Source organism: Strigops habroptila, chromosome 13 (genome assembly GCF_004027225.2).
Source record: "Strigops habroptila isolate Jane chromosome 13, bStrHab1.2.pri, whole genome shotgun sequence".
Taxonomy (NCBI): Eukaryota; Metazoa; Chordata; class Aves; order Psittaciformes; family Psittacidae; genus Strigops; species Strigops habroptila.
Genome location: NC_044289.2, coordinates 7,228,876 through 7,244,299, shown reverse-complemented (window position 1 = coordinate 7,244,299; position 15,424 = coordinate 7,228,876). Strand labels below are relative to the sequence as shown.

The following is a 15,424-nucleotide window of genomic DNA, read 5'->3' as shown; positions in this document are numbered from 1 at the left end:
AGCTCCTAATAACTCCATCACATAATGTGGGGTTTTGACCTAGTGGGATAGTGAGCATACAACGGGTGTTAATCAGCAGAAATTGATGTTGGAAGACATGCTGAAGGTTAATTGAAAAAAAAAAAAAATAGAGAAAAAAGATGAGTAACTGAAAACAGTTCATTTTTCTAACAGAAACAGGATGAAAAGGCTAAAAGGACCAGAAGGGTTAAAGTATCTACTCTAATGGAAACACACTTCAGATGTGTCATTTCTTAGAATCGGTTAATAGGTACATCAAGGAACTTAAGAGAGGTACTGGGAAAAAAACACCCTGAAATTAAGGGTTACAATGATAAACGGCTTTACACCTATTGCTCAGTTACCAAATGAGAGACTATTTTTTGATCTGCAAAACTGAGAGCAAAAACAGGTACCTTCAGAACAGGCCAAATGAAAAGAGCAAGGACGTTGAGAGACAACACTAGGAGCAAAGGAGACAGGCAGAAGGGTGATGAGCTTCTGCTTTCCATTAAATGGATATCCTTTGGAGCCAGAGTGCCTGTAAGCTGAGCTGAGAATCACTGAGGGTCCAGGGGATAAATAAAGGAGAAGTAGTCAGCCTGGTCCTTCTCACACCTGAAAGTAATAATTGCACCTTTATGTTTAAAGAGACAGAGAACACCTGGGGCTCCATTGCAGGGATTGTTTAGATTTTCAGGATGAACAGAGCCTCTTTAGTGTGAATTCATTGAAGAAATTTGTCCAGGTGGAGAAGCCAAGAACTATCAAAATAGAAACCCTTAGCAATTTAAAAGAGAATATTATTAAAGCACATAAATCACCTAAATATCATCTCTGCTTTTTAACATAAGACAAAATCCAGTATTTTAAAGAAATTGAGATCTTTGGGACTTAAATGGAAAAACCTCAATTTCACATGATGGATTGTGTGATTGTGCCAGCAAGTTCTGAATGAAACTGGAATTCCAACCAAACATGTAAGAAGAAAACCCTGTTTCAGGGGGTTTTGCCTTTCCTACATCCCCAGTGAGAATCTAGCACAGAAATTGGTGTTGCAAATTTTAGCTATTTTTATTTGACTTAATTTTGATACTGGTTTTAAGCAAAAAAGATATTTATGTACAACAGATTATGCCACACTGAACTGGAATATCACCTGTGCATTAAATGCAAGGGGAAAAAAGGGACAGCAAGATGTAACTAAAATATGAATAATTTAAAATTTAGGACAACCGATTGAGTCTGTAAAACTCAGGTAGAGAGTGACATCTAGTGATGCTCAGCACAGGGCCCTTGCAAAAATAATGCTAGGTTTTGCTGTATTCTCTCCCATAAATCCTTCCCACAGCACACAGCTTCATACATCTTAGTTTACATCTCTTTAAATTAATTCTTAAGCCTGTAAGAAGAAATAAGAAGTTTCAATACAAAAAAAAATTACATTTAAATATTCCTGTTGAACTGAGACTCGTATCCAAAGAGTGGTCCAGCCTGTCCTGGCAGCATCAAGGGAGAGCACACTCCAGATCTGAGAAAGCCGGAATGAATTTCATCTTTCTCTCATTTTTCACTTCTTTCTAACAATACATTCTGCAAAGCGTAGTGGCAGTTTGATACATAAATAAAGCAAATCAGTAATTAGCCACGGAGCTATTAGTACTTCCCTTGTGAATTGGTAATGCACAAACTACTTAGATGCTGAATTTTGAAAAAAAAATATTTCCAGCAGTTTTCCGCCTTTGATATTTCATTATCATTAAGAAAGAAAAAGAAAGAACACACAGGTTTCTAAAAATAATAGTTCTTCATCTACTTAAGCAATTTCCTTTGCGCTTCCACGGTGTGCAACAAACATTAACAGTTGAAACGTCAGAGCAGTGCTCCCCGTGCATTTCCGTGATGCCCTGATCCTTCTGGAGGCTCTGCTCAGTAGGGAGGAAGGAACCTGATATCCCAGCCTGCTGTTCAGCTCAATGTGACAGTGACAACCATCCTAAACCCCTCGAGAGAGGAGAAAATGGAGAGGAAAGCTGCCCCTATCCCAGCAGTGGCAACCGTATCCATCCCTTTTGCCTCCCGCAGTCCATTGAGGCCATGGCAGGAACAGAGGTAAAGTGATTGCCTGATTTTGCCAGGTGATCTAACCCTGACAAGGACATCTTTGTAAATTGAAGATGAAGTAACAGAAAACGAAGCAGCACGTACCATGAACAGTTTCTCTCGCGTTTAGTTGAAGCTCAATGGCCTTTAGCCAAGAGTGTTCACACCTGCTTGCCCCACAGCCTGCGCTTTAGAGTGAAGAACGCTTTGCTGATGCTGGTGACAGTACACCCATTCATATTTTAGCTCATTTTTCAACTGCTTACAAAATATTTCATGCAAAATTCTAGTACTCTTTCAGTTCTCACCCATGCTGCATCCAGCGATGCACCCTAAAACTAAAAAAGTTAAAACCCCACATTAGTGAAAACATGACAACTTTTATATTTACTCCTCTGTGACACAAGATGGCACCAGACACTTCCTTAATTTCAGGCTATCAAAAAAGTGATATCAAAGCAGTTTAAATTTGAAGGGCCACAGATAAGGGTTTAAATGAGATAGTGGTTTAAATGAGATAAGTCAGAATATGATGGACTCTGTAGGGGCTGTGTCCAGGGTGTGCACCAGCTCACGTGACTGGCTGGGGCTCAGCACAGGAAAGCAGTAAATGCTGAAAGATTTGAAATTGCAAGAAATTGGGTGAGGAATCAAAAGGAGACCAGAAGCAATCCTGGCCTTTTATAGCCTCTGAGGGCAACAGTGAGGTTGTTTTTCTAAAAGCTGTGGAACACGGCTGCACCACCCATATAATGATGTGTAAAAGGATTGGGAAGAAAAGGTCCTCCATGGATAGCCTTTTCATCCTATAGGCAGCTCTATGACAAAAGGATGCATCTTCTCCTGTAACCTCCATTTGAAACTTAAATCTTTATTTCAATCAAAAGAGGTATTTTGGTTTTGTCAAAAGCCAATATTAAAAAAGATTAAAATAGATGGCAGCTGCTTCCTCACTGTCCCCACACTTCGTTCTGGCCAATGCACCACGTGCAGGGACAGCCTAAATATGGTCACATCCTCTGTTTTCATTGTTAGTCAGTGAATCACAGGGAAAAAATAAATCAAGAGGCTTCCACAGACAGCCACCGTTAAGTGATTGTTGTTGGCTGAAACCATGCAGGCAGCTGTCTATCTGTTCTGCGCACACATTTAGTGTCGTTGCAGGCTTTAAACAGGAGCGTTGAAAATATAACTAAGTGCTCACTAAAATCCTCACCTTCTATAAACATGTAGTGGTGTAATTTCAAGCTCAAGCAAGGCAGTTAATCACCAAAACTTCAGCAAGCACATCTGAAAGCCCAGCTTTTCTGAAGAGGGGGCTATTATTATCAGTAACTAAAACAAGTAAGCACAAGCCAGATTCCTAGATGCTGGCTTTAAAAATAACTAATAAATCTGGTGCTCAAATGTGGCTTTGGGCAGCCTCTTTTGGCACCGTCTCTGAAAGCGCATCACCGAGAAAACAGACCTGCAGGCAGTGCCCTGAGAGGCAGCAGCAAAAAACTCAAGAGCTGAAAGGAGCTCCTGTCCTGACAATTTTCTCTCCAGAAAGTATTCGTCATTTCCTCTGTTTTACCATATAGGGCGCACTCAGCTACACTCTCTTCTGTAATTTTAGCTACAGCTGTTATATAGAAACAACAGCCACCAATGTTTGCCGTGGCAGGTTATTACTAAAAGCCTTTTTAAATTCCAGCCTGGGTGTTACCACGTTATTCATCATCAGGCCATTTGCTGTGCAGTGGAAAGAGCAAGGGGGAGTCTGCAGAGCTTGGCCATATTCAGTCACTGCTGTCCACCTAATACAGAAAATGAAGGAAGAGGTTTCAAGAAAAATAGCTACTCTGCTATAGAGAAGAAAACACAAACCTGAGACTCACAGACTGAATTAGCTTACTTCTCTGCTTTTCACAGTGAGACGGAATATAAAGCTACTTCTGGAAAGAAAAGTGTCTTGTGGTTAAGATACAGCAATGAGGTACTTGTAGCATTAAATCTTATATCTCCACTGCAAATAGGCAAAAGCAGTATTTTATTCCCATTCCTACTCTGACATTTAATTAGCCAGTGAAAGAAAAATAACTCACTGGGCAGCGATGTGTATTTCTCGCAGTGACAGATCTCTGGGCAACCTGTTAGCACATAGTCTCCCCAGATGATCCACACAAGCCTTTCAAGTTGCTATTATTTGGAGTAGGAAAGGCAGCATTGGCTCACATAAAAAAACCCTTAGAAATATTATACCTATAATATTATGGACACTATATATATATATAAATGAATTAATGACAACCAGTCCATAAGACAAAAGGAACACTAGGGCAGAGATTAAACGTGAGTGGAAGCACTGGAAGTAGGAAGGGTTTAATGTTCTCTCTGCCTCTCTGCAAATGTTTGTCCGGCAGCCACAAATATCCTTTAAATGTCATTGGAAGAGGGAGGTTCATTGGTTTTTTAGTGTTCCAGCACCTGCATTCTCTGGGACACTGGCCTAGAAGAGCAAGGTTACAAAATTTCTGAGTAGTTTCTATCAGTCAACAAAAATATCCTTGGTGAATTCAGCTGAAATTTTATTATTTCTGCCATCAGTTGTTGTTCAAGATGAACAATAGGTGTAATCCTTTCGTTACAACAAGTTGTGAATATTGTCACAATATTCAGGAAAACAAAAACTTAATCTTCGCTTATCTTAAGCCAGATGGGAAAATGTGCTATTCAGAAACACCTAAAAATATGTTATTTTTAAAATACAAAGAAAGATGGGTAAATAACTTGCTGCACTTGAACTGAATAAGAAAAAAGAAGCAATAAATCTATGAGACTAAATGGTTGTCACTTCTCTTTCCTATAATAGAAAATTTCATGAACATTTGCTTTCCAAATATACTTTACTTTCAAAAATCAAGAAGATTCTGTTTTTAACAGAAAATATTCAATAATCACAGTGTATTTTAACATTACTTGAAAAAAAAACTGGCTCATATGGCAAATTTCAGAATCTAGAAAAGGGAATTTCTCTAACCCTGATAAGCCTTTATGTCCCATTTATTTTCTATTGAAGGGCAACAACTCCAAGCTCAAAAACGGCCTTTGCTGTTGTTTCTAGTTACCCCAAAATACGAGGTGTTTGCCTCTGCTCTAGGAATCATTTGCAAAAATCAATGTTGATAAAGCACTGCTGCAGATTTTTTTTCAACCATAAGACAGTATCTTTCAAACCCAAAAAGACTACAAAAGAACAAGGCAAAAGTAATAATAATTAACATAACAGGATAGGTTCCAACATTCTTATCACTGTCTTCACTGAGAGAGAGGAAACCACTTAGCAGATGGACTTTCCCAGGGATTTCAGGAAAACCCCATATGTTGAAATGGGAAATAACAACCAAGTAAATACTTGTGGGACGTTTTCCCCCACTTTCTTTATCCATTTTTTTTTTTTTTTTTGCTCTAAGATGGCTTAGCCAGCCAAGAATATTTCTTTTGCAGTCTTCAAGGGGAGCCATACACAGATGGGCAGATACACAAATAGACATTTTAAACTGCCTGAAAATGGTACTGCTTCATGCGTAGGAGTGGCTGGCGACAGACACAGCATACAGTCCATCTCTAGTATGGGAGGAGCGGCAGCATCAGGGGAGGAAAAAATGCTTCAGTTTTTCTGGTTGTGGGTTTTTCTTATACGAGCATTTTTTTCTGCAAGGAAGCAACATCAGACTCGAAGTGCAGCAACAAGCTAAGGTGCTTTAAACATTAGCAGAACAATCTGTGTCAGTATCCATTCACCCACAGCAGCTCAAGTAAAAGCATCTTTAAATGCTGGTCTTCAAAGTCTTCCAGTTATCTACAGTGCCAGGAATGAGGTCAGGCAGGATTAGGTTATTAGGCATTAAAAGGCCAAATGCATCCACTGCTCTGCCCTGGTGCTGCAGGGCAGTGAGGTTTATTAAGATGAGAGCTTCCAGGAGATGAGGAAGATATTCCAAGGATACTTGGCAATGATGAAGCTGAATAGCATAACGCAGCTGGCTTAATCACGTCTGCTTGTCTCTCCACTCTGTAAATGAGACGACAAAACTGATACTTTGTGTTATTCTCAAGCCCTTAAAATCTCTGAATATGACAAAACACCTGCAGGTGCTGGTAAGTGATTTGCAATCAGGTCTGCTTTGTCTCCTACTACCCTTTCATGAAAAGGAAAATCGTATAAAATATCCAAAAGTTAAGTCTGTTTAAATTAACCTTTTAACTGGCTGAAATTATAGAAACATTCATCTGAAAGCCATCTCATCACAATCACTATTTCATCTTCTTTTTCCTCATCACAACGCTGTCTCTTCATTTTCAGTAATGGTGTTTTTTGCTCCAGCCAGGTTTGAAAGAATATTCAGCAGGTCACAACCTAAATAATGCAAACTGCTCATGCTATTGCCTTCTAAAGGGTTTCAGATGGTTTTGTCAGGTGAGGAACTACTCTTCCAATTGAAAATCTTTTCCAGTATTCTGGAACAGACATACACATCTTCCATTGACCTCAGCTGTTGCTAGATTACCTATGGACACAATTGTGAAGTGGATGAACTACAGTGTCTTAAAAGAACACTGTTCTCTCCAATATTGCTTCTGATATCGAGTACCATAAGTGATTCTGCAGTCTTTGAATCTGACAGTGCTGAAAGTGCTCTCAGAAAGACATTCAAGAAAAAAACATTTTAGTAGAAAGCGCTTAACCATCTGAAACAGCCATGGTGAAGTGCCCAGATGGAGAATTCAAGGACATGTTTGCAGGTATTTCCAAATCAAAGCTTGTAAAATAAAGGGCACCCCAAAAACGTGCACAAAATTCAAAACCAGTGTACTTTGCATTGCTAAGATAGAATATTTTTCTGTCAAAAAAAAGAGCAGAGGTCTCCAAAAGCATTTCATTCACCGTTTTGGCTACTTGGAAGTGCAGGACAGTAATAATCACCTGCTGTGTAAGAGCAACCAACTCTTCACTCTTCTCTAAATTCTGCTAAAATTTTCATTTTTTTCTGGCAAAAACTAGTGTTAAAAAAACTGAAAATAAAGGAAAATTATAGTCATTTATCAGCTATTACCCTGACGTGTTAAAAAAGCTCTTTCATTGAAAAATATCACAACGGAATTCTCTCTAGAAAACTCTATTATCTACATGTATCAGTAGAAGTTACTCTTTTTAACTTTCCCTGAAGATTAGATAGTTCAAGTATTAAAGAAACAACTGAACAATAATATTTTAAAAAAATCTTACAATATTATCTTCTTTGTAAAACATGACTAAAGTTTTTACCAGTTAAACTGGTTCATTTCTGCAGGTAGTTAAAGCAGCTAGAACTTTGACTTCATCACAGCAAATATTTCATTAATTGTGCTTTATTTCTTAGAAAGGGACTTATTTTAGGGTAAAATAATGAGATAAACAACGTGAGACATCTAGATATACTGAATTCCTACTTTTTACCCTTTTATGTTTTTGCTTGGGGTGTGTTGCCCTGGCGTGTTAGAAAGGGCTGCTTATGATCCTCCTAAGGCTAAATCTGCTTGAAGTGAAATATGTGTATCATCCATTAGCAGTGTATTGATTAGATAATATTTTTATGTTTGTAAGCCTCTAACAGGGAAGGACAGCCACTGGCAGACAAGCAAAACTGATGGCAATTGTGTACTAGAGAATACTTTTAAGAAATGGTCTGCTAGTTCAGAAAGTTTTATGCTGCCCAGAATTTGAATGCAAATCTCTGACAAATACAGGCTTAAATTATGAAAGCATGCATCTGAAGATAAACTTTTTCATCTTTTCAGGCAAACGAAGAAAAGGAAAATACGTCTTGCACATGCTGGGCCAGAGCTGTAATCTGTAGAATACAAAAAATGCTTTTTCCCCTGAACCCCTTTCAAAAGGAGGTGGCCACTGCTAAATATTGTCAAATCTGGCCACAGTTAAAAGAGTGTAGCACTTGTAGGTGTCAGTCCAGTAGGCACAAAATGCTGGTATCTGTGTAAAGAACCAACTCAAATTTTGAACTCTACGTGCATTCAAAAGATTTCTATTGCTCACGCAAGCCAGACCCGGAAGACTACCTCCACAATCCACCTCCAGTAAATCACTGGGGGCTGAAGAGCACTGCTGTATAATCAGAGCACAGGAGGTTAAGTTCTCAACTAAAACACAAAGTAAAACAAGCATAAAATTCATCCCTTGCCTTTATAAAATTTGGGGGTGTGAAGATTCATCATAAGAAAATACATTAACAAAAACTGTCAGAAAAAGAGAAGGATAATTCTGGAATCCAAAACCACAAATATTTCTTACCATCTATTTGATCATTAAAATACAATAGTCTAAATGAATCAAAGTCACACCCACTTGGTGAAAGAGATTCCTCATCATCTATGAGGAAAACTATAGTTCAGGGATTTGGGACTGAAGGCTGAAAGAGTAAAATATGAGAAAAAGGTAATATATTTACCAACGAGAGCTGACAGAGCAAGGGACTAAACTCAATGCTGCAAGAGATATTTTCCCTTCCCACGAACTTATTCTCCCCTGACCTGTGGCCCCAGCTGCTGTGTGACTTGAACAAGTCATCAGAAACAGAGAGTAGATGAGTTGCATAGCAACTACAGGGAGAGAAACAGCACACGGCAAGATTAAAAAACAATGTTGACAATTACAACTGTGAGTTTCTTTTGTAAGTCCCAGGAATAACGGAACACTGCAGAGAGATGACACTTCCCTCTGGGTATCAAATAAACATACTCTCACAACATTTGCAGTGAAGGCTATATAATGTAACATTACTCATGGACTGTAAAGCCCAAAACAAGAGGTGAGAAGGGAACTTTACTCACCAATTAAGAAAAATATCACTTTCTGACTATTTATGGAATAGCAATGAAACAAAGATCCAAAACCTTCACTAGTCCCACTCAACCCGCATGATTTCCGTCACATACCTCCCCTGAATAACAGTCCTGAGCACAGCCCAGGCACAGTTTGTTTCCCCCTCAAGGACTTGAGTATAAGAGACAGGAACAGCTAAGCAAAAGGAAAAATTTGGCATGTACACCCACTCACTTCATATCTCTTCAAACTTTCTCTTCACCAGGTTTTGGTGGAGGGAAGAACGAGACCAGGAATTATTTCATTTTAAGTGCTCTGGGTAGCAAAAAATTGCCATGGTTTTGCTTCCCTACCCAAAAGAAGTGGACTTCGCTCTCCAGCAGATTGAGGATGTGAATGTCTTTTTTTAACATTTAATAAGTTGCCACCCCGCAGAAGTAATAGAGAAATTGCCAAGAAGCAAATTCACTGCACCACTGAGGTGGATATCAGAGCAACCTGTCTAGTTTGCACTGCAATAGACACTATCAGTAACTATATCTCTGGAAACGAAGCAGGAAATGGCAGCTGAGGGGCAGCAACTTATTGTACACTGCTGCAAAATTTCAGATCACTTAGGTTTTCCAACACTGAGCAGAGAAATCTTTTCATACTTTTGGAAAACAACACCTATCTTGTTGCTGTCTTTTGTGCGACCACAGCTTCTTGTCATTTTTGCAAAGACCTTACAGTAAATTTGAAATTGCAACCACATACATGAGGCTTTAGCCCACTATTTTTAGCACTTAATGGCAAAGCTACTAGTGCCATTAATCCACTTCAGGCTATAACGTTCAATTTCTACTTCAAATTGCATCTCAGTGCAAATGGTGGCTCGATTTCTGCTGCCGGATACATTCAGAAACTCATATTTAATGCTTCTGATTCTCAGATTCAGCTGAAACCCAGGGAAATCTGTACCAGTCTTTAGAAACTGTGGCAACAAAGAATGGAGCACTCTGAAATCTGTATTTAGAAGATTAATACAGTGTATGGCTGAGACTAGTCAGATCGGAAGACAGGACTGAAAAGTAGATCATTCTCATGAGCTGGTAAACATGTGAGGGCCTAAAAAGCGGAGCCACTCCATCAGCAGGTAATGCAGAACCAAACCAGAGGATGCTATTCCTCCATTGTGAGGTCTCCTGCATGAATGGGACATGAATGGGAGTTCTGCCTTTGGTCCTGTCCTCATCCTGGGAGGATAAAACCTCCACATGCCTCTTCAGAGGACAGAACTCAAAGACAGAGCTGTCAGGGAAACACATGTGCCCAGCCTTTTAATCACAGGCTCCTCCTCGGATGGAAAGACAACTTTTACAAAGCCAATGATAGTCATTATGTCTTGAAATCACTATTTGGCATGCACTCTGTCAGTTCGAGAAAGCTGTCATTAGGCACTGCATGGGAGAGACATAGATTGCTCTTTTAAGCTGTCTGCTTTAAAGTATATCACTGTGAATTGAGGGAGAGACTTCGAGAAACAAATCAAGATCTTTAAAATTTTAAGTGGACAACTTGGTGGGCACGCCCCCAGCTATTTTTTTCGCATTAAAATTACTGAACTGGATATTGTCCTTGCAAATTAGCATCTGGAGTCTGAATCTGAGTTTTGTTGCCTCTTGATATTGACTTGTGGGTGCATGATAATAATTTTGCTCAAAGTACATCTGGAAAATATTTATGACTTTGTAATTTAAGAAACTTGTATTAGAAATGCTGTACATTAGCACACATTGCACTGTGTGATTTTGATTCTAAAGTACTTCTGCAATAACATGAGTCATGAAGTATACAGCAAGCACTTTCAGAACCAAAAGTCAAGGTAAATTCACTACAGATACATAGTCTGAGTTAATTATGTGCAAGAAAAAGCTACCTTATGCTTCCTGTTAATATATGATAACTGAAAACCAGCCTCTTCCTGCATAGGCTTCAAATCAGCGCAATTCCAGTAATGATCAGTTATCACAGGGGGGGCTCCTGTGAGAAAGAGCAGCTGCCAGGGAGAAAGATTAACTTTGAAAGAGTAAATAAATGAGGAAAGGGCACATGGAAACATATTTCATTTCTCCAGCATAGGTTTCTAGCTGCTCAGCAATTCTATTACTGTTGCTGAAGGATATATTGGCCTGCTGAAACACTGGAGACAGACCCAGCAACCCGATAACACGCTGGGACAGAAAAACTCATCCCACAGCTCTGTGTCTACATAAACTGCCCAGGAAGATTACAAGAACCTTTGTCAAAATAAGTCTGATATTGGAGCACTACCACAAACCCATCATTTACTCTTAGGAATAAAGGACTTTTCGGAGATTTAAGGGAAAATGTTCAAGAGCAGTTAGTTCAGAAGGCTTCAGGCTGTTGCAGGTGCTACTGAGAAACCTAGGCCAACATTAGGAGTCCATTCTCATTAGCTGAGTGACAGTATTTAAAAAGTAATAAAATAAGAAAAGAAGTTTAACTATGGCACTTGACCTCGAAGAATTCTGCCCCTGAGGCCAGAGCTGCCAGAGATGGTTTAGAAGTTCGGTTAAAAATAATTTGCATTTAACTTCCATGTAATTGGTCTAATAACCAGCTTAAGCTCTGGCTCTCCTGGGATGGCCCTTCTTTGCCAGTACAGCAGTTCACACTTGTGCAGGCAGGGAGAATGGGAGGCAGAGGAGGATCAACTTGCCAGAGCTTGTTAAGGCTTTAGGCTGGCTGACATCCTTCCGTAGAGCTGGAGCTTCATGGCACACCCACCCTTTGCTTCACTGGTGAGCAAGCAAAATAAACAAACAAAACCCAAAGCATTTGTGGGTAAGAAATGAAACCTCTGGGAGCTCATCTCTGATAAAACCAGTATGACCTAGCTGAAGACAACCTTCAGAGCATCACAGCAACTAGGCGTATTATTTGCACCCGCACCCAATCTGTGCTACAGCTTGCCCTCAAGCTGTTTTTATCACAAGGTCAAAGCCTGAGTGAGGCCAGGACAGCCTCAAGAGACGCTTTTATGGACTCAGCTCAGTGCTCAGCCAGCTCATTTGAGCCAGGCAAGAAGAGCTCTGGCTCCAGGCAGGAGAGAATCCGTGGGACAGAAGCCAGAACAGCGTGCAGGCACTCCAGACACAGAGCACCCTTAGCTGTCTGACAAAATAGGCAGGACCCACCTGTCCAAAACAGCCATAAAGTTCTGCATAAAAATCCCGTTCTTCTTGCCAATCTAAAGGTAAATCCATTCTTTTCGGTATCTGCAGAGGGCGCCAGATATTTTCGTATCTGTTGGAGCCAGCGGTGGGGATGCTTTACCTGGTGCTTGTAGCTGTCAGTCAGAAAGGTGCTTGCTCTCTAATGGCCAATGCTCTGCACTGAGGATTAAGTAGGAGTTGTTTTTTGCTTTCATGCACGTATAAATCCCCTAGTTCTCTGTCCCTTTCTTGACACTGCAAAAGCAAGAGATATTTCACTGAGCTGCAACTTACTGACAACAGATATGCACTAGTCCCAGCAGACAATACCAGATGAGAAACCTCCCCTGCTTTTGATCATCAGAAGAGCTAGAAACAGCAATGTGCTTCTGATTTTTCCCTTCAGAGAAAACTGATGTCTGCAAGATTTGAAGCTTACTTTCTTATAAAGAAGAGCGGCCTATGACTGACACAAAACTCATTGTGAATGCAGATTTTTGTGTTTCTGCTAGTATGAGCAACTAAGGAAAACTCCTGCGTGACTTCGTCCCATGTGCACAGCAACAGCTGAGGATTTCTTTTCCGTTTTCTCTTTCTCCACCCTTTTTCCTTTTTCAACCTGTGCTCTAAGTCCTTAATCACCTGTGAATTCCACTCCTTTGCTGAAAATGAATGCCACACACTTTGCATTTTCATTTCAGCCTATGCTGTTTAATGTCACTGAAGAATTCAATGACTCAATGCTGAACAGAAGTAGCGATGGATTTTGTGAGCAGGTCTTCATAAAAGCAGAGGTCTTCTTGACTTTAGGGATCATCAGCCTCCTGGAAAACATCCTTGTAATTCTTGCAGTGCTGAAGAATGGAAACCTACATTCTCCCATGTATTTCTTCCTTTGTAGCTTGGCTGTTGCAGATATGTTAGTGAGCATGTCAAATGCTTTGGAGACTATCATGATTGCAATCCTAAGCAACGGCTATTTGATCATTGATGACCACTTTATTCAGCATATGGACAATGTTTTTGACTCAATGATTTGTATTTCTTTGGTAGCCTCAATTTGCAGCCTCTTGGTTATAGCCATTGACAGGTACATAACTATTTTCTATGCTCTCCGTTACCATAGCATCATGACTGTTAAGAAAGCTTTAACTCTGATTGTGGTCATTTGGATTGCTTGTATAATCTGTGGTATCATTTTCATTGCCTACTCAGAAAGCAAAACTGTCATTATCTGTCTCATCACCATGTTCTTTACAATGCTCTTTCTCATGGCTTCCCTTTATGTCCACATGTTCTTGTTTGCACGCCTGCACGTTAAGCGGATTGCAGCCCTCCCTGTTGACGGTGTGCCCTACCAGCGTACCTGCATGAAGGGAGCCATCACCATCACTATCCTACTTGGTGTCTTCATCGTTTGCTGGGCACCTTTCTTCCTTCACCTCATTCTCATAATTTCCTGCCCAATGAATCCATACTGTATTTGCTACACTTCACATTTCAATACCTATCTTGTCTTGATAATGTGCAACTCAGTAATTGATCCACTCATTTATGCTTTCCGGAGCATGGAGATGAGAAAGACTTTCAAAGAAATAGTGTGTTGCTGTTATGGCATGAGTATGGGACAGTGCATGCTGTAAACATCCAGCTCTGTGTTGAGAAGAGAGAGGATACACACAATAGGTTTATGAATATACATATGTATCTAGATATGTATCTATATACATAGATATTTCTGGCTTAAAAGCATTGCCTGAAGGAAAAGCAAAGGATAAAAACAAAAAAACCCAACTAAATACATTGATTCATACTTTTCGAAATGAAAGCCAGATTCGACCAAGTTATTTGAAACTATTTAAATAACAGAAGACAATCTGAAGTGGCTTACAAAATAGCTTAAGAAACTCGCCTGAAAGTGAATAGTACCTTATAGAGAATGAAATAATATTCTCTCTGCCATTGATTTGTACCTGTAGCTTTATCTCGCTGCTATTATCAACAGGTCAGTGTTTGTAAAAGATTCCATTAGTAACCTCTGTGGAAAGCTTTACACTCGCAGGACAAACCAAAACAGCAGCAAGTAACAGCATTGCTTTACACATCCGACCCTGCCTCCACGTTTTATTAAAAGAATAGTTTGACATAAATCTTGCTTGCTATAAAACAACCTGAGTAAAATTTTTGACATGTGAAAATGAACCTCCGTCTTTTACTGAAATATGTTTTCAGTAGAAATCAGTTAAGTGAAAAGGACCAGCTAATGTATCAGTTATAGTGTGACTGAAACAGCTGCCTGATAGATGTGCCTCTTATGAAGAGGGCATTTACATAATTTATTGTGACTCAGGAGGATCACATCCTCAACTTTAGATTTATTTTTTTAAACTGGAACCACTGATACATGCTGTATTTGATATGTTAATAAAATGAAGTCACAGAAAAGTCCTTTTGATAAATTTTCATAAATGAGACCCATCCCTAGGAAACTTTGAAGACTAAACAGACCTGACCATAAGGAATAGGGAAAAGGAAAATCATTCTAATTTAGCTTTGTGTAAAAGCTACAGGAAGGTATCCATTTGTTTAAGTTAGGTTTGTGGAAGAAATAAGATATATATGGCAGATATGTGCATTGAGAAATATATATCACCTGTTAGTCTCTTTTTACTTCAAGAGCTTTACACGGAGATGATGGACACTCCTGTACTGGGAAGAAGAAAGCAACATGCTGTTGCAATCATTTTCAAAGCCTGTGTGCAAATTGGTGGCATATAAAGCATGCAGTAATTTAGTCTTTGCTTCTGTTTTTTATAGGAATAAACCATGCAAGTGGCCTTCAAATAGCATAATCTGTTGCAACTGAGCACAGGCTGATGTGATTTGTATATAATACAAATTATAGGCAGTACCACAGATAATGCCAGGCTAAGAAAACTCTCAGCTTTTCTGAAGTTACTTAGCAGCTTTCTGGTATCTCACTTTTAGGAGGGGCAGTAACCTGAAGTCTTCAGGGTTGTCTAATGCTTTCTAACACCCAAAGGATCTCATTTGACTAACAGCTTGTTATGGGGTTTTTTTCCATTTGAGTGCAATTTCTAGTTTGTTGTCATTTGTGGGTCTCCTCTCTGTCAGTTTAGGAACTCCAGACCAGGGACTTCCCATTACTCTGCCTAGAAGGTCTGCATTCACACATTATTCATAGCACAAGGTCCCTCTGTAGCATGTGGCAGAACAG

The 15,424-nt window shown here is 39.6% G+C and overlaps 1 protein-coding gene across 1 annotated transcript; it reads left to right on the top strand.

The window, feature by feature from the left end:
• The first annotated feature begins 12,464 nt into the window (after positions 1-12,464).
• MC3R (melanocortin 3 receptor) lies at positions 12,465-14,148 on the top strand. Its single transcript, XM_030503160.1, has one exon. The coding sequence runs from the start codon at positions 12,855-12,857 to the stop codon at positions 13,827-13,829; it is 975 nt and encodes a 324-aa protein (XP_030359020.1). The 5' UTR covers positions 12,465-12,854; the 3' UTR covers positions 13,830-14,148.
• The last annotated feature ends 1,276 nt before the right edge of the window (positions 14,149-15,424 follow it).

What these genes read in the sequence shown, in the direction of transcription:
- MC3R (XM_030503160.1), top strand. Translation starts at nt 12,855, where the DNA reads ATGAATGCCACACACTTTGCATTTTCATTTCAGCCTATGCTGTTTAAT.